The sequence below is a fragment of the Hylobates moloch genome, unplaced genomic scaffold (assembly GCF_009828535.3).
Source record: "Hylobates moloch isolate HMO894 unplaced genomic scaffold, HMol_V3 SCAFFOLD_3, whole genome shotgun sequence".
Classification (NCBI taxonomy): Eukaryota; Metazoa; Chordata; class Mammalia; order Primates; family Hylobatidae; genus Hylobates; species Hylobates moloch.
In genome coordinates this window covers 81,852,709-81,879,069 of record NW_026652278.1, presented here as the reverse complement: position 1 = coordinate 81,879,069, position 26,361 = coordinate 81,852,709, and the positions used below count along the sequence as shown (strand labels likewise).

The window sequence follows — 26,361 nt, the reverse complement described above, 5'->3', positions numbered from 1 at the left end:
GCTGGAGGCATCACGCTACCTGACTTCAAACTATACTACAAGCCTACAGTAACCAGAACAGCATGGTACTGGTACCACAACAGAGACATAGATCAATGGAACAGAACAGAGCCCTCAGAAATAATGCCGCATATCTACAACCATCTGATCTTTGACAAACCTGACAAAAACAAGCAATGGGGAAAGGATTCCCTATTTAATAAATGGTGCTGGGAAAACTGGCTAGCCATATGTAGAAAGCTGAAACTGGATCCCTTCCTTACACCTTATACAAAAATTAATTCAAGATGGATTAAAGACTTAAATGTTAGACCTAAAACCATTAAAATCCTACAAGAAAACCTAGGCAATACCATTCAGGACATAGGCATGGGTAAGGACTTCATGTCTAAAACACCAAAAGCAATGGCAACAAAAGCCAAAATTGACAAATGGGATCTAATTAAACTAAAGAGCTTCTGCACAGCAAAAGAAACTACCATCAGAGTGAACAGGCAAGCTACAGAATGGGAGAAAATTTTTGCAACCTACTCATCTGACAAAGGGCTAATATCCAGAATCTACAATGAACTCAAATAAATTTACAAGAAAAAAACAAACAACCCCATCAAAAAGTGGGTGAAGGACGTGAACAGATACTTCTCAAAAGAAGACATTTATGCAGCCAAAAAACACATGAAAAATGCTCATCATCACTGGCCATCAGAGAAATGCAAATCAAAACCACAGTGAGATACCGTCTCACACCAGTTAGAATGGCCATCATTAAAAAGTCAGGAAACAACAGGTGCTGGAGAGGATGTGGAGAAATAGGAACACTTTTACACTGTTGGTGAGACTGTAAACTAGTTCAACCATTGTGGAAGTCAGTATGGCGATTCCTCAGGGATCTAGAACTAGAAATACCATTTGACCCAGCCATCCCATTACTGGGTATATACCCAAAGGACTATAAATCATGCTGCTATAAAGACACATGCACACGTATGTTTATTGTGGCACTATTCACAATAGCAAAGAGTTGGAACCAACCCAAATGTCCAACAACGATAGACTGGATTAAGAAAATGTGGCATATATACACCATGGAATACTATGCAGCCATAAAAAATGATGAGTTCATGTCCTTTGTAGGGACATGGATGAAACTGGAAAACATCATTCTCAGTAAACTATCGCAAGGACAAAAAACCAAACACCACATGTTCTCACTCATAGGTGGGAATTGAACAATGAGAACTCATGGACACAGGAAGGGGAACATCACACTCCGGGGACTGTTGTGGGGTGGGGGAGGGAGGGACAGCATTAGGAGATATACCTAATGCTAAATGATGAGTTAATGGGTGCAGCAAAACAACAGGGCACATGGATACATATGTAACAAACCTGCACATTGTGCACATGTACCCTAAAACCTAAAGTATAATAATAATGAAAAAAATTAACCAGATGGAGCATAAGATCTAAATATAAGAACAAAACTATAAATTTCTAGAAAAAAACACCTGAAAATATATCATCAAAGCATGATCCATAATAGAAAAATTGTATTGGTAGGCCATTTTGTTTATTCCCCAGCTGATAGACATTTGGATTATTTCTAGTTTTTACAATTATAAATAATGCTGCTGTGAAAAAAAAAAAAAAACAGAATCAGAGTCTACTTGGAGTGCAATAGCACAATCATAGCTCACTGAAACCTCAAACTCCTGAGCTCAAGCAATCCTCCCACCTCAGCTTCCCAAGTAGCTGGGACTATGGGGATGGGCATGTGCCACCATACCCAGCTAATTTTTTATTCATTTAATTTTTTTTAGAGACAGGGACTCTCGCTTTTGCTTAGGCTGGTCTCAAACTCTTGGCTTCAAGTGATCTTTCTGCCTCAGCCTCCCAAGTAGCTGAAATGCCTGGCTCTTGTCATTCTTCTTATAGATATGAAACTATGTTTTGTAGTATTTGTTGCTATTACTTCATTTTCTTTCTCTTTTCCCTTAATTTGAAATCACTGCTCTGATGAATTAATTGTTTGATTGGAGATGGGTATAAGTAGTTGATGCAGTCTCAAACTCTACCTTTATCTTTCTTTTTTTTTTATCCTGATAAATGAATATCCTTGTTGGTTTTAGGAATCTTGGGTTTTAGTTCTTTTTTTTCTCGTTTTTTTTTCCCTGAGTGTTACTTCACTGTCCTCTTCCTTCCAGTGTTTTAGATGAGAACTGTAGTGGCCATCTGACTCCTTTTCTTCATGAGAAATATGTTCTTTTATTTCAAAATCTTTACCTATTTTCCTGGAATTAAATAATGTTACCAGGTGTGCTTCATTTCCATCATTCTTACCTAGACAAATAAACCCTTTAATTGATCTTCCTTTAGCTGTAATTTCTACTCTTCAGTCTACTCTTGTTTTTTTTTTTTGTTTTTTTTTTTTTTTTTTAGTTTCTGTGCATTTTAGGGTTGCCTCTTGGTTCTATCTTGTAAAACCTTTTCTCTTGTTACTTCTTCTACCTCTGTAGTTTTGCATGTACTTTATCTCTCTCTCTCATTTTTCTTCTTTCACTTGGTCTTATAGGAAACTAATTTAAGTTTTTAAAAAAACTTTCCTCCTTCAAATCATCTACTAAAATTTTTAGCCTGTTTAATGGTTAATTTCATGTGTCAACTAGGCTAGGCTATGATACTCAGCTATTTGGTCAAATATTAGTCTACATGTTGGTGTGAAGGTATTTTTTAAAGATGTAATTAACATTTAGATTAGCAGACTTTGAGTAAAGCTGATTAGCCTCCATAATGAGAGTGGGCCTCACTCAGTCAGTTGAAGTCATTAAGAAAAAAAGGCTCAAATTTCCAGAGGAAGAAGGAATTCTACCTCCAGACTGCCTTTTCACTCAAGACTACAATGTCAACTTTTCCCTGGGTTTCTAACCTGCTGGCCTGCCCTGCAGGTATTGACTTGCCAGTCCCCACAATCATGAGTCAGTTCTTTAAAATAAATCTTTCTCAGTGTATATATACAGCCCACTGATTCTATTTATCTAGAGAATCTAGAGTAACAGAATTTGGTACTGAGAGCAATTCTAGAGGAACAGAATTTTAAGGATGAGTTTTATGAATTACTTCCCTAATCTGATAAGATCTAAAGGCATTAATGACTTTTCAGTAGTGAATAGAGTATTAATATTTCATAGTGTAATGTGACAGTAGAGATATGCAAAGTATTGCCATTAGGTAATCCTATTCAGACACTTAGAAGAAGCAAGGTTTTGGGTGTCTGTATTTGATACCTTAGAACATTTGTGAGTTCTCATGAGAACAATGAGATTGGCTAGTTACTCCTAATGTAGAGAAGGAAAGGATGATCTTAGGGATTAAATTTCCCAGCTCAAGTGCCGCATAAATAACCCAAAAGTTTCTCTTTCTGTTGTTATATATTTTATAATAACAAAACTGAGATTATTGAAAACTAAACCCAAAATCTCATCCTGAAAATGGCTGAATTACAGTGCAGATTGAATCCCCACCCTTTTAGGGTGTCTGCTGTTAAAATGAGGGCATTGACTGAGAAGGAATGGGATCTTGGAAATTGGAGTGGAGACATATGTGAAGAGCCTTATAAAGCTGGGTGTGTCAAACCCCTTGACCCTGATGAGTCTTCCTTGCCAGTAAAAGCAGCCATGCCACCCCCATCTGAGGAGATTAATGCTACTTTACCTGAGGAAACTTTTATTACCTCCCCTGAGTTTGTTGCCTTGCAAGACATTGCTGATTCTTCTCAAGACTCACAGCCACCATCCTTCATTGCTTCTAGACCTATAACTAGACTCAAGTCCCAGCAGGCCCTTAAAGGTAAGGTACAAAGTGTGACCAATGGGGAGGTATGTTACACTACAAAAGAGCTACATGATTTTTCCAATTTATACTGAAGAAATCTGGGAAATATTTGTGGGGAGGGATTTTAAGGGTGTGGGACAATGGTGGAAGGAACTTAGTGTTTGATCAGGCTGAATTTATTGAAATGGGACCACAAAGAAGAGATTCTGGACTTAATATGTGGCTTAGGGAGTTAGAGCTCTTACAGTTTATTTTGTTGGTTGTATTAAATGGACCAAAAGGTAGCCCAGTCTACATGAAGATAAAATACCAGAACTGCCTCGATATACTATATACTGTGAAGGAAGGGATCCAAAGGATTAGGGAGATTGGAACATTAGATTGGGTTTATCATTTAAGACCTGCGCACCCACCCTAGGAGGTCCAGAGGATATACTTTTCTCATAACTGTGAGAAATATATTTATGAGGCGAGTCCCAGCATCCTTGAAGAATACTGTGATTGTTCTTCTCTGTAGCTCAGATATTGCAGTGGAAATTGCTGCCACTGAGTTGGGAAACCTGAATGCAGTGGGTATAACTGGATCCCAGAGAGATAAGGGCCAGGTGGTGGCACTTGATAGCCAAAGGCAAGGTGAGTGTGGTATGGTAATAGACAGCAGAGTCAAAGCAGCAATCAGAACAGTCTGACTTGTAGAGACTGGTGGTGTTGATTAGTTGATCATGGTGTTCCTAGAAGTGAACTAGATGGGACATCTACTAAATTCTTCCTTGATATGTGTAAGCAGAAGAGTTCTAGGTCAAGTGAGCAAAATTCTAACCTGAACCATAGGAACAGAGAATCACAACCAGTCAATAACTTCCCAGACTTGAGCCAGTTTACACACAGAGAACACCTTGAATCAAAGGGAGGACCCTGGCACACTGCCAAAAATGTATACTGTTAATCTTTCAGCCTTCCCCAAAGGGACCTACAGCCTTTTGCCAGGGTGACTGTACATTTGGAAAAAGAAAATAGACCTTTCAGAAACTACTGGACACTGGCTCTGAATTGACACCAATTCCAGGAGACCCAAAACATCACTGCGGTCTACAGATCAAAGCAGGGGCTTATGGAGGTCAGATATTCAATGGAGCTTTAGTTCAAGTTCATTTCACAGTGGACTCAGTAGGTCCCTAAAACCATCTTGTGATTATTTTCCAAGCCCTGGAATGAATAATTGGAGTAAATATACTCAGCAACTAGTAGAATCCCCACATTGCTTCTCTGACCTGTGGAGTGAGGAATATTATGGCAGGAAAGGGCAAATGGAAGCCAGTAGAACTGATTCTACCTAGGAAAATAGTAAAAAAGCAAAAGCAATACTACATTCCTGAAGAGATTGCTGATATTAATGCCTCCATCAAGGACTTTAAGGATGAAGTGATGTTGATATCTATCACATCCCATTCAACTCACCTATTTGGCCTACACAAAAAAGAAATGGAATTTGGAGAATGACAGTGGATTATTGTAAGCTTCCTCAGATGGTGACTCTAGTTGCAGCTGCCATACCAGATATAGTTTCATTGCCTTAGAAAATCAGCACGTCTCTTCATACCTGCTATGTAGCTATTGATCTGGGAAATGCTTTTTTCCCTATACCTATTAATCAAGAACACCAAAAGTAGTTTACTTTCAGCTGGCAGGGCCAGCAATACACCCTCACTGTCCTACCTCAGGGGACAGCCTATGTTGTAATTAGTTCTCAGGGATCTCAATCGCTTTTCAGCCTATGTTGTAATTAGTTTTCAGGGATCTCAATCGCTTTTCCCTTCCACATGATATTAAGAGGTTTATTACACTGATGACATTGTGCTGATTGGACCTAGTGAACAAGAAGTAGCAAATGCTTTATTCTTATTTGTCTGTCAGAGGGTAGGAGATATATCCAACAAAAATTCAGTGGCCTTCTACTTCAGTGAAATTTCTAGAGGTCCAGTGGTATGGGACATGTTGAGATAATCATAAGGTGAAGGATAAATTGTATCTGGCTCTTCCTACAAGCAAAAAAGAGGCACAATGGCTAGTGAACCTAGGCATTTTGGAGGAAACATTGCTTATTTGGATGTGCTACTCTGGTCCATTTACTAAGTGATGTGAAAAACTGCTAGTTTTGAGTGGGGCCCAAAGCAAGAGAAGGCTCTGAAACAGGTTCAGTCTGCCATGCAAGCCTCTCTGCCACGTGGGCTGTATGATCTAGCAGATCCAATGGTGCTTGAAGTGTCACTGGCAGATAAGGGTGCTGTTTGGACCTTTGGCAGACCCCTTTAGATGAGTCACAGTGCAGGCACGTAGGATTTTAGAGCAAATTCTTGCCACCCTCTGTGGACTCTTTTTGAGAAACAGCTTTTGGCCTACTACTGGGCCTTAGTAGAGACTGCTTCATAGAGAACTAAGTAGAGAATGCTTAACTATGGGCCACCAAGCCATAAAGTTGGGCATACACAGCAGCACTCCACCATCAAATGAAAGTGGTAAATACAAGATTGGGCTTCAGCAGATCCTGAAGGCATGAATAAGTTACACGAAGAAGCTGCCCAAATGCTCACTGTTCCTACCCCTGCTACATTACCTGCTCTCTTCAGCCTGCACCTATTGCCTCATGAGGAGTTGCCTATGATCAGCTGACAGAAGAAAAGACTTGGACCTGATCTACAGAAGGTTCTGCGTGATATAAAGGTACCACTCAGAAGAGGACAGCTACAGCACTACAGCCCCTTTTTTGAGACATCTCTGAAGGACAGTGGTGAAGAGAAATACTCCCAGTGGGCAGAACATTGGGTAGTGCACTTGGTGTTTTTGTTTTTGTTTTTGTTTTTTTTTTGCTTGGAGAAATGGCCAGAGGTATAAATGTGTACTGATTCATGGGCTATGTTTAATGGCTTAGCCGGATGGTCAGGGACTTTGAAGGAATATGATTGGAAAAATTGGTAACAATAAGGTCTGGGGAAGAGGCAGGTGAATAGACCTTGCTAGATAGGCACAAACACAAAGATATTTGTATCCCATGTGAATGCTCACCAACGGTTGATCTCAGCAGAGGAAGACTTTAATAATCAAGTGAATAGAGTGACTTGCTCTATGAATATCAGCTAGACTATTCCCCCAGCCACCCCTTTCATTGTGTCATTGCCCATAGGTCTCATGAACAAAGTGGCCATAGTGGCAGGGATGGAGGTTATGTATGAGCTCAGCAACATGGACTTCCACTCACCAAGGCTGACCTGGCTACAGCTACTACTGAGTGTCCAATCTGCCAGCAACAGAGACCAACACTGAGTACCTAATGGGCACTATTCCATGGGATGATCAGCCAGCTAGCTGATGGCAGGTTGATTACATCGAGACCACTTCTATAATGGAAGTAGCAGTGCTTTTTTCTTACTAGAATAGACAGTAACTCTGGGTATGGATTTGCCTTCCCTGCACACAGTGCTCCCACCAATTTACCATCTGTGGACCTACAGAATGCCTTATCCACCATCGTGGTATTCCATACAGCATTGCTGTAATCAAGGAACTCACTTTGTGGCAAATACCTTGTGGCAATGGCCTCACTGCCACTATGTTACCATATTCCTTATGCTCTCAAAGCAGCTGGCTTGATAGAATGGATGAATGGCCTTTTGAAGACTCAATTACAGTGAAAGCTAGGTGGCAGTACCTTACAGGGCTGGGGTAATGTTCTTCAGGAGATTATATATGCCCCATGTCCGCATCCAATATATGATGCTGTCTCTACCACAGCCAGGATTCAAGAATCAAGGGGTGGAAATGGGAGTGGCACCAGTCGCCATTACCCCTAGTCATCCATTAGCATAATTTTTGCTTCTTGTTCCTGTGGCCTTATGCTCTGCTGGTCTAGGGGTCTTAGTGGCTCTCTTCATTAATGTTGTCTGACACTTAGGCCTTTCTGTCTGCAAACTTGAGTCTTCCTTGATAGACAACAGAGCATAGAATTATTTTTGGACCAGAGTCTAGATTTACCTAGTCTGTGGAGTCTAGAAGATTGCTGCATAATATGGAACAAGTTACTGTGTACAGATTCTTGATTTGAAAAGTATGAATATAATAGCACCTCCCTCAAAGGTTTGTTTTGGAGTTCACAGGGTGATACATGTAGCATATCATGCTGCTTGAACCTGGTATGCATGTTTCACTGCATTCTGTTAGTACTTTCGCTTCTGTTAGGGAGCTTTCCTATGATCACTTGAATTATTTCTTTTCTGCAGTGAATTCCACAGTTTGCTTCTGAAATTCCTTTTTTATATTCCCCTTGTATGTGCTGTGTCTTTTAGCATTTTAATCATTATTGTAGGTTTTTTTTAATCTTTTTTTTCTGAGTTGTGGGAAAAATTTTTAAGCTGGTTTTCTAAACATAAATTTGTTTTTCTGTTCAATTCCTGCTTTAGGAGTTTGAGTTGAATGATTGTGACTTTTGTATGAAATCAAGCTTTTATTATTTTAGATTATTTAATTTTCACGTATTTAATCTCATTTCAAAATTTAAAAAATGCTTTTTTTACTCTGAAGTAATTTATACAGTTTAGATACTGTAATAACTACTGCTAACATTGTGATGAACACTTGCCAGGCTTATTACTATTATATGACATATATCATCATATGTCTACATAAATATGATGAAAGATCTCCCTACAAAGCCATTGTTATCGCCTTTATAATTTAGTAATATAACATATTTGTTAGTAAACATAGATATAAAGTATTGTTTTAAATAATTAATGCTCTCTTGAATTTTATTTAATATACAAATAGGAGTTTTTAAGGTGTTATCACCTTTTATAGAAAGGAGAATATTTGTTGTGATTTTTTAGAACGGGCTCCCTTTTTGAAATACTTGGGTATCTTTATATATCTAGCAATTTTTTTTGTTTTTTTGAGATAGAGTCTCACTCATTCTGCCACCCAGGCTAGAGTACAGTGGCACGGTCTCAGATCACTGCAGCCTCCGCCTCCCTGGTTCAAGTGATTCTCCTGCCTCAGCCTCCTGAGTAGCTGGGATTATAGGTGTGAGCCACCGCGCCTGGCTGTTTTTTCTGTTCATTCATATTTACAAGGGGAAGTTTCTGTGTGCTATGTTAAAATTTGAGAAGAGTTCTGCCAGATATTATATAAATGCCTGTTCAGGTCTTGTCAGCATATTTACTAGATAAGTGGTCCATGTGATTCTGAGTAGTAAGGAGAGGTTATTGGTGAGAGAGCTGCATAGCAGAGAAGGGCCTCCTTTGCAGTGTGTGTTTCTGCTGTCAATGTGGGGATGGTGGTGGAACCAGAGCTTCAGATGTCTGTGTCAGGTGAAGAAGGAACTCCTGGAGCAGTGAAGCTTAGTAGGCCAAATAGCTTGTTTTCCCTCTTGTATTTGTTATAACAGTCCATGTTAGATGAGTCCCATATTACTTGGAGCAAATCCTCTTGGTAGCATCCTTTTGCCACAATATCTTTGCTTTGAATAACATGTCCCATCACCAGATGAAGGCTGAGAATGGACATAAAATATAGCTGTCTGGTTTGGGGACACTGGTGGAATTCCATTAATCCTAGAATTTGTCTGCAGTCAACTATCAGATTTTTTTTCCCCTGGCCCCTGCTGCTCTGGGTTTGCAGGTTTCAGATTTGCAGGAGAATATCATTCATTTACTCCCACAAAGAGTTTCTCCTCTGTTGTGTTCAGTCGCAAACTAGAGGATACTTCCCTTGACTTAATCTTGCCCATGCCACTTCTAGCAGAAATTTCCAAAAGTACCTGGATGCTAATGATATCATTCTGTATTTATTAAAAACTGATCGGAAAAATAAACATCCCATAATTGTATATTTCTTAGGTCATGCCAATAGTTTTCAGGGAGGAAATAATTTAAACCCATGGATTCAACCCTTTTGAAAAGAAACTCCTAGGCTATCTTCTGTGTTGGTCAAAGAGATATATGGATTTACGTGTGTGAAATCCTTTCGTGAAGTCTGGGTGTGATGTATCTCCAACCTTTATCTACCAGATGTTTCTGTTTCTGTAATAGATGATTCAACACGCGTTCCTCTTGGAAAAAGCAAGGACTACATCAATGCTAGTTATATTAGAATAGTCAATTGTGGAGAAGAGTACTTTTATATCGCTACTCAAGGACCACTGCTGAGCACCATAGATGACTTTTGGCAAATGGTGTTGGAAAATAATTCTAATGTTATTGCCATGATAACCAGAGAGATAGAAGGTGGAATTATCAAATGCTACCATTACTGGCCCATTTCTCCGAAGAAGCCACTGGAATTGAAACACTTCCGTGTATTCCTGGAGAACTACCAGATACTTCAATATTTCATCATTCGAATGTTTCAAGTTGTGGAGAAGTCCGTAAGTTTTTAAACATCAGTATTAGATATATGTTTCACCACATAAGCAGATGTCTTAGAACTAGAAGTTAGGAGTAGGATGGAAAATAGATCGATGATACTTCTTAAGTAACTTTTTACTTGTCCCTGGTACCAGAAGCCACCACCACTTCTACTTCTCCTTAACCAGATTCTGTGGGGAAGAAAAAATTGGAAAAGAGAGGTGGGGCAGGGAGAGTGACTGTTGAAGTTGTCTGATTCTGGGTTATACCTGCCTCTGCCAAGTGTGGCAGATACCTATTGAGTCCTTAAGGTATGCTAATCACTGGGCCAGGCACTATCAGTACTTACCGAGTAGTGGAGAGGTTGGTACACTCACTGATAGATACCTAACTTACCATGTTCAGTGATAATGTTGAGATATGTCTTGGGCACTTTGGGGCTCAGAAGGTAAATACTTAGCTTTACTTGGGGTTTTGAGACAGGTTTATTGGAGGAGGTGGCATTTGTTTTGAGAATTATGCAAATGAGAAAGATGGAGGGAGAAAGTAGATGATCAAAATATAAAATAGCATAAGGTGTGTGTAGAGACAAATATAAGTAGTTAAGTGTTTCTGAAATGTAAAAGTTCAGTGCCAGGGAGTAATAAAAGATGAGATGAGGTTATCAAAAGTAAACAGGGCCCAGCTAGAATGTGAAATGTCTTAAATTTCAGCTAAGTAGCATGAACTTTATTATGAAGATAACTGGGAGACATTGAAGACTTTTAGTAAGTGACGTGATCAACTACGGCTGTTGGCATGGGGGTGGAAAGCACAGACGCAAGTGTTTTGCAGATAAAATTGGGAGACTTATATGTGACTTATGACTTATGATTTATAAGTGACAGAGGAGGGGTTGAAAATATGTTCAATACAGTAACCACATGTGGATATTTAAGTTTAAATTTAAGTTATTTAAATTTATGTAAAATAACCAAATTGAGTTCCTCACCTGCAGTAGCCACATTTCTAGGGCTTATTAGTCACATGTTGATAGTGGCTACTATATTGCCACTATTTAAGACATTTGCTTCAGTATAGAAAGTTCTGTTGAGAAGCATTGGTCTAGAATAATTCATGGATTTCTTGGTCTAATAGAAAACAGAAAAGGAATGGTCTATAGGAGAAAGCAATGAGTTAGATTGCTCTAGTGGATTCAGTTGGCAGGTAGGTGATACATGTGTTAACAGGAGTGAAGGGAATAGGAGTTGAACAGGAAACTTGTAGAGAATGGTGAGTTTTGGAGTCATCACCAAAGAAGTTGATTGGAGCACAATCACCAGGAAAAGGGTTGCTGAGTGATGCTGAGGTTTGACCCACACATTTGCAATAGCAACAAAATATGTGATTATGTATTTTTTTTCTAGCAGTATAACATTGAGATCCCTGAATACAGGCTATGGGACTCATCCAGAGAGAGAGATTAATTTTAAGGAGTTGGTTCAAGTGATTGTGGAGGGTTGGCAAATCTGCAGGGTGGGAAAGTAGGCTGAAGACCCAGGGAAGAATTGCAGTTTGAGTCCAAAAGCAATCTGCTGGTAGAATTCCTTCTTGCTCATGGGAGGTTAGTTTTTGTTCTATTAAGGCCTTCAGCTGATTAGATGAAGCCAACCCACTTTATGGAGAATAACCTGCTTTACTCAAATTCTACCAATTTAAATGTTAATCTCACCTAAAAAATACCTTCACAGAGACACAAAATAATATTTGGCCTAGTATCTGGATACCAGGGCTCAACTAAGTTGACACATAAAATTAACTATCACAAATTTCAGTCGACACTGTGGATTAGAATAGAGCTCTGAGCACTAGCATCTTTACTGAGGAAGCTTAGGAAAAAGAGGTGCATTTGGGAGAAGCAGAGGAGAAGTGAGAAACTCATTTTGAGTTCTTCCATTAGGGTCCCATGTGTGGTAAAATAAGGGCCCCACACTGAGGAAAGGGTCATGATCCCTTTGGATGACATATGTAAATTCAAAGTGCTTTATCTGACAATGCTGGTAAGAGTTTCATGACTCCACTTCAAGGGGACTCAGCACAATAGTGGGACCCACAATCTACTCTCATGGTCATTGACTACCCTATCTTCATCGCTGGAAGAGATTGGTGCCTCTCTTGTCAGACACCTGTATGTCTTAATTAAATTTCATATGTCATTTCTAAACTAAGATACATTGCCTTTTGGTCTTATTCCTAACATGACAGTCCATCTCTCACTCTAAGCATTTTGAAATCTTGGTTTTCCTGCAGCCTCATGGTACAGAAGAATGACGGTAGATTAGAATTCAAGACACCTACATTACAGTTCCAGCTCTAAACGTGTGAACCTTCTGACCTAGCATACATCTCTCGTCCCCCTCATCCTTAAATTTTCATCTGTAAAATGGAGATAAAATGGTGCCTACCTCACATGGTTGATGTGAAGATTAAAGGAGAGAATTCATGTGAAGCCCCTAGCATAGGACCTGCCACACAGCAAGTGCTTAATTTTTGTTACCTGTTAATACTGGTATTTTTATTGTTGTTACTGTGCTCTCCTTTGTAAAATGGAGAAAACCTCTCTTCCTAGCAACTTCCAGAATTCTTATAAACATCAAAAAGAGGTTTGAGTACTTTTTGAAAGTTCTATATAATACCAAGTTAATACCATATAGCCATTATTATTATCATTTGAATATTAGAAGTTGATGTGAGGTCTCTAATATAAGAAATCAATAAATATCTTTCTCGCTCTGTTTCTTTCTCTAACAGACGGGAACTAGTCACTCTGTAAAACAGTTGCAGTTCACCAAGTGGCCAGACCATGGCACTCCTGCCTCAGCAGATAGCTTCATAAAATATATTCGTTATGCAAGGAAGAGCCACCTTACAGGACCCATGGTTGTTCACTGCAGTGCCGGCATAGGCCGGACAGGGGTGTTCCTATGTGTGGATGTCGTCTTCTGTGCCATCGTAAAGAACTGTTCAGTAAGTGTGTGAATCAAGCAGATAAACTGATGCTGTTGGTAAACACACTACATTTAACAGCCTGATCGTTTGGAAGACTAATATTTGGTCTTCAAAAGCAACTTAGTAAATTAAAAGCACATGAGCTTTGGATACCTGATTCTCACTGAACTTGCTGCAGGTTCCTGGGGGTGTTTGTGAGGATTAAAGTATGTAATGTAAATAACGGCTTAGGACAGTGTCAGGAACATAATAGATACACAGAAAATGTGAGTTCCATTTCCTTTTCCTTCCCTGTATCTTACACAGGGTGTTTAGACTCTTACTAGAGAATGTTGATGGAATGTGCCTGTTTTTAATGAATATAAGTGACAAGCACACATAAGAATGTGAGAAAAAAATGTAGACTTCTGAGTTAATGAGGGGTCCCTGTTTGACTGCCTGTTTTGCCACATACTTTAGATTTTGGTGACTTTGGGTAAATTGCTCATCCTCTCTCAAATCTAGTTTTCTCATTTGCAAAATAAATATAATAATATAATTGAGTTTGAGTCAATAATTCACAGTCCTTTACTCTTCTTTTTAATTTGGAACCAGCTAAGAGATAGACACAGGAATCAGATGTGATGATTACAATATTTCCTTTATGATTATTTTTATTCTCAAGTTTTATTTGTTAAAGTGATTCCATCTGTGTTGTTTTTCCTTTTATTTTTAGTTGACATGTAATAATCGTACATATTTGTGGGGTACAGAGAGTGATATTTAGATACATGTATACAATGCGTAGTGATCAGATCAAGGTAGTTACCATATCCATCACCTCAAGCATTTCTCATTTCTTTGTGCTGTGAACATCAAAAATCTTCTCTCCTAGCTCTTTAAATATATACAATAAATTATAGTTAACCATATTTGCCCTATAGTGATGCAGAACACCAGAGATCATTCCTCCTATCTAGCTGTAATTTTATATTTGTTAGTCAACCTTTCCTTATCATCTTTAATACCCACAGTTCTACTCTCGACTTCCATGAGCTCGATTTTTTAGCTTTCATATATAAATGAGAACATGCAGTATTTATCTTTCTGTGCCTGCCTTGTTTTGCTTAATACAATGTTCTCCAGACTTGTCCATATTGCTGTGAATGACAGGATTTCACTCTTTTTTATGGCTGTGTAGTATTCCATTTTCCAATTCATTAGCATAGGATTATTTCCATTTGTTTCTGTCCTCTTCATTTCTTTCATCAGTGTTTTATAGTTTTCCTCATAGAGGTCTTAAACTTTTTTGGTTAAATTTATCCTAGGTGTTTTTTTGTTATAGCTATTGTAAATAAGATCACCTTCTTTATTTCCTTTCAGCTAGTTCATTATTGATGTCTAGAAATATCACTGATTTTTGTATGTCAACTTTGTATCCTGCAACTGTACTGAATTAGTTTATTGGTTCTTAGAGTGTTTTGGTAGAGTCATTAGTTAGTATAGTCATTAGACTATATATGTAACATGACATATATAGTCATGTTACATGCAAAGAAGGACAATTTAATTTCCCTTTTACCAATTTGGATGCCCCTTATTTCTTTCTCTTGACTAATGGCAATGGCTAGGACATCCAACATTATACTGAATAAGAATTGTAAAAGTGGGCATTCTTGACTTGTTTTCCAGTTCTTAGAAGAAAGGCTTTGAGCTTTTCTCCATTCAGTATGATCTTAGCTGTGTGTTTGTCATATATCGTCTTTATTGTGTTTAGGTATGTTCCTTCTATGCCTCATTTGTTGAGAGTTTTTTTTTTTTATCATGAAAGCATGTTGAATTTTATCAAATGCTTCTTCCACATCTATTAAGATTCTCCTATGGTTTTTGTCATTCATTCTGTTGATGTGATGTATCATATTTATTGATTTGCATATGTCAAGTTATACTTGCATTCTGGGGATAAATCTCACTTGGTCATAGTGCAGTATCTTTTTGATGTGTTGTTACATTTGTTTTGCTAGTACTTTGTTGAGGATTTTTTTTTTTGCATCTATGTTCATCAGGGATATTGGCTTGAACTTTTTTTTCATTGTGTCTCTGTCAGATTTTGGTATCAAGATGATAATGGCTTCATAGAATGAGTTAGGGAGGAGTCCCTCCTCCTTGAATTTTTTGGAATGGTTTCAGTAGGATTGGTACCAGTTCTTCTTTGTACATGTGGTAGAATTTAGCTGTGAATCCGTCTGGTCCAGGGCTTTTTTTGGTTGGTAGGATTTTTATTACTTATTCACTTTTGGAATTCATTATTCGTCTGTTCAGGTTTTCTTGAACAGTAATTTCTTCCTGGTTCAATTTTGGGAGTTTTCAGGAATTTACTCATTTCCTCTAGATTTTCTAATTTTCGTGTGCATAGATATTTATAATAATCTCTGAGGATCTTTTATATTTCTGTGGGATTAGTTGTAATGTCATCTTTGTCATTTCTGATTGGGCTTAGATTTTCTTTTTTTGTTGTTTAGCTAGCAGTCTATCAATTTTGTTTATTCTTTCAAAAAACAGATCAGGCGCAGTGGCTGACGCCTGTGATCCCAGCACTTTGGGAGGCCAAGGTGGGTGGATCACCTGAGGTCAGGAGTTCGACACCAACCTGACCAATATGGCGAAACCCCGTCTCTACTAAAAGTACAAAAATTAGCCGGGTGTGGTGGCATGCACCTGCAGTCCCAGCTACTTGGGAAGCTGAGACAGGAGAATTGCTTGAACCCAAGAGGTAGAGGTTGCAGTGAGCTGAGATTGGGTCACTGCACTCCAGCCTGGGAGACAGAGCGAGACTCCATCTCAAAAAAAAAAAAAATTGTTTTGTTGATCTTTTGTATGCATTTTTCCATCTTAATTTCATTCAGTGCTGCACTGATTTTGGTTATTTGTTTTCTTCTGCTAGTTTGGGATTGATTTGTTCTTTTTTTCTAGTTTCTCTAGGTGTGACATCAGGTTGTTCATTTAAGATCTTCCTAACTTCTTTGATGCAGACATTTAGCACTATAAACTATACTCTTAGCACTGCTTTAGCTGCATCCCAAAGATTTTGATTTGTTTTGTCTCTGTTTTCATTAATTTCAAAGAATTTTTTTGATTTCTGAATTCATTTGTTTACCCAAAAGTCATTTAGGAGCAAGTTGTTTAATTTTCAAGTAATTGTGTAGTTTTGCGAGATCTTCTTGGTAGTAATTTCTATTTTTATTGTACTATGCTTGAGATGATTTCAGTGTTTTTAAATTTTTTCAGATTTGCTTTATGGCTGAGCATATAGTCGATCTTAGAGTATATTCCATGTGCAGATAAGAAGACTGTATATCCTATGGTTTTGGAGTGGAGTAGTCTGTAGATATTTATTGAGTCCAATTGGTCAAGTGTTGAATTTAAGACCAGAATTTCTTTATTAATTTTTCGCTTTGATGATCTCTGTAATCCTGTCAGTTGGGTGTTGAAGGCTCCCAATATTATGGTGTGACTAAGTCTTTTCCTAGGTCCAGAGGAACTTGTTTTATGAATCTGGGTGCTCCAATGTTAGGTGTGTGTATATTTAAGATAGTTAAGTCTTCTTTTTGAATTTTTCCCTTTGTCATTGCATAATGCCCTTCTTTGTCCTTTTAGATCATTGTTGGTTTAAAGTCTGTTTTATCTGATATAAGAATAGTGACCTCTGCTTTCTTTTTGTTTTCCATTTGCATGGTAGATCTTTCTCCATCCCTTTACTTTGAGCCTGTGGGTGTTCTTACATGTGAGATGGGTCTCTTGAAGACAGAAGGTGGTTGGGCCTTGTTTTTTTAATCCAATTTGCCATGCTAAGCCTTTTAAGTTGGGTATTTAGACCATTTGCCTTCAAGGTTTATATCAATATGTGAGATTTTGATGCTGCCATCATGTTGTTGGCTGGCTGCTTTGTAAACTTGATTGTGTATTTGCTTTATGGTGTCTGTGGGCCATGTACTTGTGTTTTTGTGGTGCCAGGTACTGTTCTTTCATTTCCACGTTTAGCACTTCCTTAAGGACTTCTTGTAAGACTGGTCTAGTGCTCATGAATTTCCTTAGCTTCAATTGTCTGAAAAGGATTTTATTTCTCCTTTGCTTATGAAGCTTCCTTTGGCAGAATATCAAATTACTGTTTGGAGTTTCTTTTATTTAATAATGCTGAAAATAGGTCCACAGTTTCTTCTCACTTGTAAGTTTCTGCTGAGAGGTCTACTCCTAGCCTGATGGGATTCCCTTTGTAAGTAAGCTCACCTTTCTCTCGATCTCCCGACCTCAGGTGATCCGCCTGCCTCAGCCTCCCAAAGTGCTGGGATTACAGGCATGAGCCACCATGCCCGGCAAGCTGACCTTTCTCTCTAGCTGCCTTTAAGATTTTTTTTTTTGCATTGACCTTGGTGAATCTGTTAACTATATGTCTTGAGGATGGTCATCTTGTATGGTATCTCACAAGACTTTGCTGAATTTCTTAAATTTGCCTATTGACTTCTCTAGTGAGATTGGGAAAAGTTTTGTGCACTATATTTTCAAATAGGTTTTCCAAGTTGTTTACTCTTTCTCTTTCAGAAATGCCAGTGAGTCATAGGTTTGGTCTCTTTACATAATCTCTTATTTCTTGGAGGTTTTGTTCATTTTCAAATTTTTTTTTTTTTTTTTTTTGAGACAGAGTCTTGCTCTGTCACCCAGGCTGGAGTGTAGTGGCGTGATCTCAGCTCACTACATCCTCCACCTCTCAGGTTCAAGCAATTTTCATGCCTCAGCCTCCTGCGTAACTGAGACTACAGGTGCATGCCACCATGCCTCACTAGTTTTTGTATTTTTAGTAGAGTTGGGGTTTCACCATGTTGGCCAGGCAGATCTCGAACTCCTGGCCCCAAGTGATCCTCCCACCTCAGCCTCCCAAAGTGCTGGGATCATAGGCATGAGCCACCACCCCCAGCCCGAAATTCTTTTTTCTTTATTTTTGTCTGACTGAATTGATTTGAAGGACCAATCTTTGACCTCTGAGATTCTTTCCTCATCTTGGTCTATTCTGTTGTTAATGCTTCCAACTGTATTATGAAATTTCTATAGTGAGTTTTTCAATTCCAGAAGGTCAGTTTGTTTGTTTCTTAAAATGGCTTTGTCAACTTTTTAACTCTTGGATCATTTTACCGAATTCCTTGGATTAGGTTTCAGCTGTCCCCTGAATCTCATTAAGCTTCCTTACTACCCAAATTCTGAGTTCTATGTTTGTCATTTCAGTCATCTCCATTTAGTTAAGAACAATTTCTGGCGAGCTAGTATAATTATTTGGAGATAAGGAGGCACTGACTTTTTGAATTGCCAAAGTTCTTGCATTAAGTCTTTCTCTTCTGAGGGGGCAGGTGTTCTTTTATCTTGTTGAATTTACTATCATTTCAATGATGCTTTTTGTTTTTATATTCTTTATATCCCTTGAGGGTTTGACTGTAGCGTAAGCTGAGTATAGTCAGTTGGCTTTATTTCTGGGTGCTTTCAGAGGGCCAACGCTCTGTATGGGATATTTATTAATACTTGTGGCTAGATTCTGGCACTGGATTTCACAGGCAGTGTATACTGGAAGAGTTTTGGGTGTTTAATTTAGGCTTCAATCCAGTAGATGGTGCTTGAGAGTAATGGCCGGCAAATAGACTCTTAGTCACACCTTTACTGGAGAGCTGACATCTTTACTGTATTGAATCTTCCAATCCATGAACATGCTAAGTATCTCTATTTATTTAGGTCTTCTTTGAATTCTTTCATCAGCATTTTGTCATTTTCAGTGTATAGATCTTGTGTATGTTTTGTTAAATTTACCCTATTCATTTTCTTTGGAGCAATTGTAAATGGTATTGTCTTTGTACTTTCAGTTTCCACATATTCATTGCTAGTATGTAGAAATTTAATTGATTTTCATTTGTTGACCTTGTACCCTGTGATCTTGTTGAACTTACTTATTAGTGTTTAGAGGTTTTGTAGGTTTTTTTTTTTTTTTTTAGATTCTTTGGTATGTTCTACATAGACAGTCATGCCATGTGCATATAGATTTGTCTCTTCCTTTTTGATCTGTATACATCTTACTTACTTTCTGGTCTTATTGCTGTACTAAAATGTCAAGTGCTATGTTGAATAAGAGTGGTGAGAGCAGGCATTGTTGCCATCACTGATCTCAGAGGGAAAGCAAACTAAAATTTTATGTTTTGTGAAAGACCCAATGAAGACGATTTAAAAAAAAAAAAAAAAACAAGCTAGAGAGTAACTATATGCAGGGCACATATCCAACAAAGGCCTTGGATCTAGAATTTATAAGGAACCCTCAAAAATCAATAGTTAAAAAAAAGAAAAACAGAAATGGGTAAAAGACATGAACAGACAGTTCACCAAAGAGAATATACAGATGACAAGTATGTGAAAAACGCTCAGCTTCATTAGCCCTTGGGGAAATGCTAATTAAAACCAGGATGGAGTAGGATTATACACTTATCAGAAAGGCTTATGTAAAAATAGTGACAGCACCCCATGCTGTTGAAGATTTGGAGAAATGCTGGTGAGGATTTGGAGAATTACGTGAAGATTTGGAGAAACTGTATTGCTCATACATTACCCATATGTATGAGACATTGGAAATGTAGACTGGTACCAGCCACTGCGGAAAACAATTGAGCAGTTTCTTGGGAAAAAAAAAAAAAAAAAAACCTAGCTAAACTAAAGTTGACATATAACCCAGCAATAACACTCTTGGGGCATTTATCCCAGATTAATCAAAATTTATGTTCATACAGAAACCTATATGTAAATGTTCATAGCAGATTATATTCACAATAGCCAAAAACCAGAACAACCCAGATGTCCTTCAACAAATTGATGGTTAAATAAAGTGGCCCATATCCACATCATGGGATATTATTTAGCAATAAAAGGAAGCAAACTATTGTTACACCAACAACTTGGATGGATCTCCAAGTTATTCCGGGTGGGAAAAAACTCAATCACAAAAGGTTAGCTATTGTGAGATTTTATTCATATAGTGAATTTTGCTATTTATTCTTGAAATAGCAAAAGCATAGAGAAGGAGAGCAGATTACTATTTGCCAAGGGTTAGAGACTGGGGTGGGTGAGTGTGACTCTATAGGCATAGCAGGAGGAAGTCTTGTGGTGGAACAGCTCTGTATCTGAACTGTGGTTATAGTTACATGGATCTTCACATATGATACAATTGCATGGAGCTGTGTGCGTGCACACATGCACATATACACACACACACTCACTAACAGTTGCATGTAAAACTGGTGAAATCTGAATTAAGCTTTGTGGATTGTCCCAATGTCAGTTTCCTGGTTTTGATATTATATCTGGTTAAACAAGATGACACCATCTGGGAAACTGGGTGAAAGATACACAGGGCCACCCTGTACAACTTCCTGCATATCTATATTATAAAATAAAATGTTTTTTATGGCAGACATGGTGGCTGATGCCTATAATCCCAGCACCTTAGGAGGCCAAGGCTGAGGATCACTTTAGGCCAGGAGTTTGAAACCAGCCTGGGCAACTTAGTGACACCCCATCTCTACAAAAATAAAAGTAAAAACGTTAGCTGGGCGTGGCGGCACGCACCTATAGTTCTTGCTACTCAGGAGGTTGAGGAGGGAGGACTGTAGTTTGAGATTGCAGTGAAATATGATGACACCACTGTACTCCAGCAGCCGAGACAACAGAGCAAGACCCTGTCTCTAAAAAACAAAAAGTTTTTTAAAAGGGTTAATTAAAAATTTTAATTATAAAAATGATAAGCTATGAAAATAAAGGAATGCTTATTGTTTTCTATGTTTATATGCTTTGGCGTTACAGTTGACAAAATTTACATGTGTCCACAATGTCTTGCTGAAACGACTCATGCTCAGCTTGTCCCACATGTGACTCTCCAGGCAAGTTCAGCAACACCTGAGCTGGTCTATATCCTGTTCAGCTGAGCACACTTCTCAGTGCTGTGCCAGTGTCAAATTGCCATAAGAGTTTCTGAGCACTCACTCCCAGTTTCTTGACTCATTGTGGACCAGCAACAGACCTTTGTAGGCCTGCACCAACTCAATGACCACACCCAGCTGTACTGGTGTCCACACACAGTCTGGAATCTAGTGTTGGCTCAACTGTTGCTCCGGGTCTCTGTGTGAGTTGTTGACAGGGATCTTCATATAAGAAACAGATATGCTATTGTTGGGGCCAGAGAAAGTCTTCTGTGCCTTTCCAGAATTACAGTGCTGCTTTAAGTTCTGCCTTTGGATAACAAACAGGGACACACAAGGGCAAATTTATTACTTATTTTGGAGAGCATTTCTTATTATGAATGATTGCTTCCTACTTTCTCCTGAAAACCTATTAAAATAGTCTCCCTTATCCATTGGGCTAAGTTAAAAATAGTATATTTTCTTGTGAGTGAAAACGAGATCTTTCTGATTAAATCTTGACATCTCTTTTAGTCTTTTTGGCAATCTGTGAATTTGTGTTTTTCCCCCTATGTGGATCATACAAAATTACTGTCATCTTATTACAGTTCAACATCATGGATATAGTGGCCCAAATGAGAGAACAACGTTCTGGCATGGTTCAAACGAAGGTAAGCTTTCACCTATAAGAATAATGAATATAAAGATTAACATTGCATAACACTTTACCACTTATAAAGCTCTTTTATTGGCATAATCTCATTGAATTCCTACTGTTTGTGGTAGACATTAGTTTTGCTCTGGTGCTCTGGTATTCCTGACCAAGTACTTCAAATTCAGAGCAATAAAGCCTGCTCCATGGAGTCACTCAGATAGAAGGGGAGGAGCCAAGCCTGAAGTCGAGGTCTCCTCGTGTCCAAACACATGCCTCGTCCATAATGCCGTGCTATTTAAGTAACATCTAAAGTTATTTTTAAAACATTTCTGGATAGCAGTTTGAGATATTTACTTGCCACTAAACTGTCAAGGTTATTGGGATGTCATAAAAAGACATCATTTATGTCACAGATTTGTTAGTAGTCATTGGGAGAGTAGATTAATAGAATATGGATAATGATAAAATAAAAACAGTTATGTTAAGCCTTAAGGTAACTAGTTCTAGGCCAAGAGCTATATTTTGATCATTTATCTTCCTCATAGTTTTAAAAATGTATTCGCATAAAGTTCTTAAGTGTTTATAGTTAAATGTTTGCTCTTTTTAGGAACTTTCCAGTGTGGCTGAAAATTACAAATGTGTTTTCTGAAAGTGGATTCTGATATTCAATTACTTAACGTTCTGTTGTTTTTTATATATATGTATATAGGAGCAGTATCACTTTTGTTACGATATTGTGCTTGAAGTTCTTCGGAAACTTCTGACTTTGGATTAAGAAAGACTTCTGTTGCCTCTCACAAGTGGCTTTGCGCCTCCTCATAAAGAACATATTCGCACTGTGCTGAAGGGCTTTGCTATGCATACAGTCTGCTTTCTTGGTTTATCAATTTATTTTCTTTCTAAAAGCTCCCTGAAGGGCAACATCATTTGGCTTGGGGTGAACAGTGTTTACTCATTGATCTTGCTAGACAATATCAAAATACCTTCCCACATTTTCCAGTGAAACAGATGTTACATAAAACGATTGCAGCTTGGCTATTTGGTTGAAGGGATTACAGAGCCCAATAAAGGATTTAAAATATATTCGTTAAGATTTTATTTGGAAAGGTGGCTGGAGAGAGCTGAGGATTTCCAGGATTTTATAAGTTCTTATTCTGGGAGAACATAAGGCCAATAATCACGACCTCTTCCAGGCATTTTTAAGACAGATACCTATTCATGTTCTTTAGCTAGAGCCTGTACTTCTAGCTGTCATTTGAATGACCCAGTTTAAAAAGAGTCCAGTTAGGGTGGACTAACTTTGGACACAAATTGGCTTCCATTTCCTACATTTTCACACTGCTGCCTTCCTACAGCAGCTAGACCAAGACCTGTTGGTCTGGGAAGTATTTCATGGATAGGGAGAGCTCCTCTCGGTGAACAGTCCAAAACTAAAATAGATGTTTATATAGAAAGTCCAAGAGGAGATTTTTGCCAGGCCTGAGTTCTTTCCTATCCCACCCTAACACGTAACATATTACTTAGTCTGCTTTGTTGAAAGCAAGTATTACATTTAACTTGCCTCTTACTCTTTGCCCTTTAGCTAACTAATAAAGTTTGATATAGGCATTATTATATAATTCTGAGTCATTCATGGTATCTCCCATGTTTGATGTATTTTTCAAACTAAGATCTATGACAGTTTTTTTTCCAGAGTTCCATTAAATCATTTATTTCCATTACTTTCTCACCTCTGTTGAAACATTTAGAAACTGGATTTGGGAACCAGATTTTGGAAAACCAGATTCATAGTCATGAAAATGGAAACTTCCATATTCTGTTTTTGAAAAGCTGTGGCCATTATTACAGTAATTTTATTGTAGGACTTTGCCTCGTACAATTAATAGTGATATTTTGGACAAAGAGTTCTGGTGACCAGCTATACCTAATTATAAGCCATAAAACAATAGATATGAGGGTTTGTACAGTTTAACTCAGTGGAGATCAGAATATTCTATGTATTGAGAAAATGTTTAATATCAATCTATAAATCTTGAATTTCTAAGAGGCTTATTTTGTTCTTTTGGCTGAATGAGTATATTTGAATTGGTTGAATAATTAATAATTCTCATTGTAAAAATAATTATATGCCAAAAATATATTTGATGTTAAATCAAATAGATGATTCTGTTTACATTGTTCATAGGAATAATAATCTGTGTTAATTTCATTTTGATAATTGGCCTTTAATATTTGTATCTCTAATTTTATTTTCTCTCTGTTACTGTAAAATAATAGCTATAATGTATAACAATTTTCTTCAGAAGAATTCTATGCTATTGTTAAAATAAAATATTTACTATGTATTGCCTGAAGTATTTTTATTTATCTGGGCCTTGAAATCGTCTTGTAAAGAAAAATTCCACAATGTTTGATGTTAAACATGTCTCTTCTTTAATGTGTGCCTCATATTTTTACAGCTAGACTAATTTTTAGTTTTCCAGGGAAATTAAAGCAGTGAATATGGAAATACTAATTGCATTTGTTTTCACTTCATTCTTGGAAGGTGAATGCCAAAGTGCAAACTTTTGACTGATTGAAATAATTTTATATCAATAATGAATCAATTTCTGCCTGAAATATGAATATGAAATTCTCATTGACACTTTTGTGAGTATATGAATGCTAATTTAAAGGAAGTTTTAAAATATTTAAATATAAGCATATATACATTTATTGACTTTCAATTTTAAATACATATTTTTAAAGTTGTATGTTCTTGAGGCTTACATGTTAGACCAAAGCTTTTCAGAAATAAACATCTTAGATTTTTTTCTTCCATATTAGAGTTAGTAATTTATCTTCCTTTGGACCTTTTACCCTCAATCTCCTTAGAACATTATTGAATTTTCAGCTAAGTTTACCTTTAGCACTCAAACGTTATTTTAGTGATTTATTTTTATTGAAAAACCTCAAAGGAAAACACCTTTAAAAAGTCTAAAACAAAAAACTTTTATTTCCTACTTAATTTTTTTCTAATTCCTGGGAAGAATTCGTTTTCTTCTATGTTGTCTTGAGGTTCACGTAATTGAACAAGAAGAATCAGAAGGTCTCTATTAAGTAAAAACAAGTCATTGGTATTCAATGGGGGTGATGGATTGCTCACTGGAACACCCATTTGTCTATAGCCTCAATCAAAAACTGATAATTACTTCATAATTAAACAATTTGAATTAGAAGGGATCTTAAAAGATTGAATACAAACATCATATCTGAAACCTGAACGTGATAAAGAACATTTTTTAGAAACCAACAGCAACATCAAATTTGTAGGTGAAAAAATAGAGCCCCCCTATTAACAAAACAATACCTCCTGTTAGCACAGTAGCTGAGTATTGCTCCAGAGTTATCTAGCCAATGCAGTAAGACTACGAAAGTGGAATAACTGCTGTAAATATTAGAAAGCTAGAACAAAATGATCTTTTGTTCGTATGTTGTTCACATAGAAATAATAGACTCAACTCAAAAATAGTATTAGCAAACTTATTATGAAGTTAAGATACAAGATAACTATGTAAAAATTAATCTTTCTCTATATCTATTGGTCCGTCTCTTTATCTGCAACCAGCAAACTATGGCCCACAGGCCATATCTGACTTCTTGCTTTTTTTTGTAAATAAAGTTTTGTGCCCATTTGTTTACATATTGTCTATGGCTGCTTTTGTATTATGGCAATGGCTGTGTGAATAGTATCAGCAGAGATCACGTCTTATAAAGCCTACAATTTTTACCACCTGGCCCTTTAAAGAAAATTTTTGCCAACCCCTGTACTGTATCTTCAACAGGAAAAATATCTCTGAGCAACAGGCATATATAAAATGTATATTTTATAAAATATGTGAAATACTTAAGATTAAACTTAACAAGAACATGCCCAGATGATGCTTACATTTTAAATGAACAGTAAATGTATGAAAAGAGCTAAGATATTTTTGAGAAAGAAAAATTAACTGGAGGAAAGGGAAAAGGTTTGCCTTAGCAATAGTCAAAGTATTGTCTAAAGTCACAGTAATTAAAACACTCTGATTCTGGCACATGGATATATAGATAGATAAATGGAACAAAATAGAGTTGAGCATTACAGACTCATTTATATTTGTGAATTTACTATATGCTAAGGATAGCATTTCAAATACAGAGCTTCAAATACATGAAACAAAAATGGATAAGATCAAACTGGAAAAATATGCAAATCCATAATTAGAGTTTGAGGTTTCAGCATTTTTCTCTAAGTAATTGATAGAACAAGTAAACAGAAAATAAGACGTAAAAGATTTGAATAACCCTGCCAACCTGCTTGACCTAACTGATACTTATAGAACACTAAACTACAGCAGAATACACATTCTTTTCAAGCGGACATAGAACATTCACCAAAAGAGACTATATTTTAGGTCATTAGTCTCACTATATTTCAGAAGAATGTAACTAAAGTATGCTTATGGAATTAACTAGAAATCAATAATGTGAAGATATTTTTAAAATTCCAAAATAT

General features: G+C 37.3%; 1 protein-coding gene across 12 annotated transcripts in view; it reads left to right on the top strand.

Annotated features, from left to right (window-relative positions):
• The window catches only part of PTPN20 (protein tyrosine phosphatase non-receptor type 20), a 109,675-nt gene that overhangs the window by 69,252 nt on the left and 14,062 nt on the right, over nt 1-26,361 (top strand). For 6 of the 12 annotated variants that reach the window (XM_058436464.1, XM_058436465.1, XM_058436468.1 and 3 more), the window contains 4 exons: nt 9,912-10,246; nt 13,017-13,232; nt 21,781-21,843; nt 22,537-22,910. In XM_058436464.1, coding sequence (XP_058292447.1) covers nt 9,912-10,246; nt 13,017-13,232; nt 21,781-21,843; nt 22,537-22,602 — 680 coding nt within the window. In that variant the 3' untranslated portion in view covers nt 22,603-22,910. Of the gene's footprint in view, nt 1-3,740; nt 3,847-9,911; nt 10,247-12,515; nt 12,735-13,016; nt 13,233-21,780; nt 21,844-22,434; nt 22,911-26,361 lie in introns of those variants that run through there. The other 6 variants (XM_058436473.1, XM_058436467.1, XR_009212842.1 and 3 more) reach the window with 6 other exon arrangements.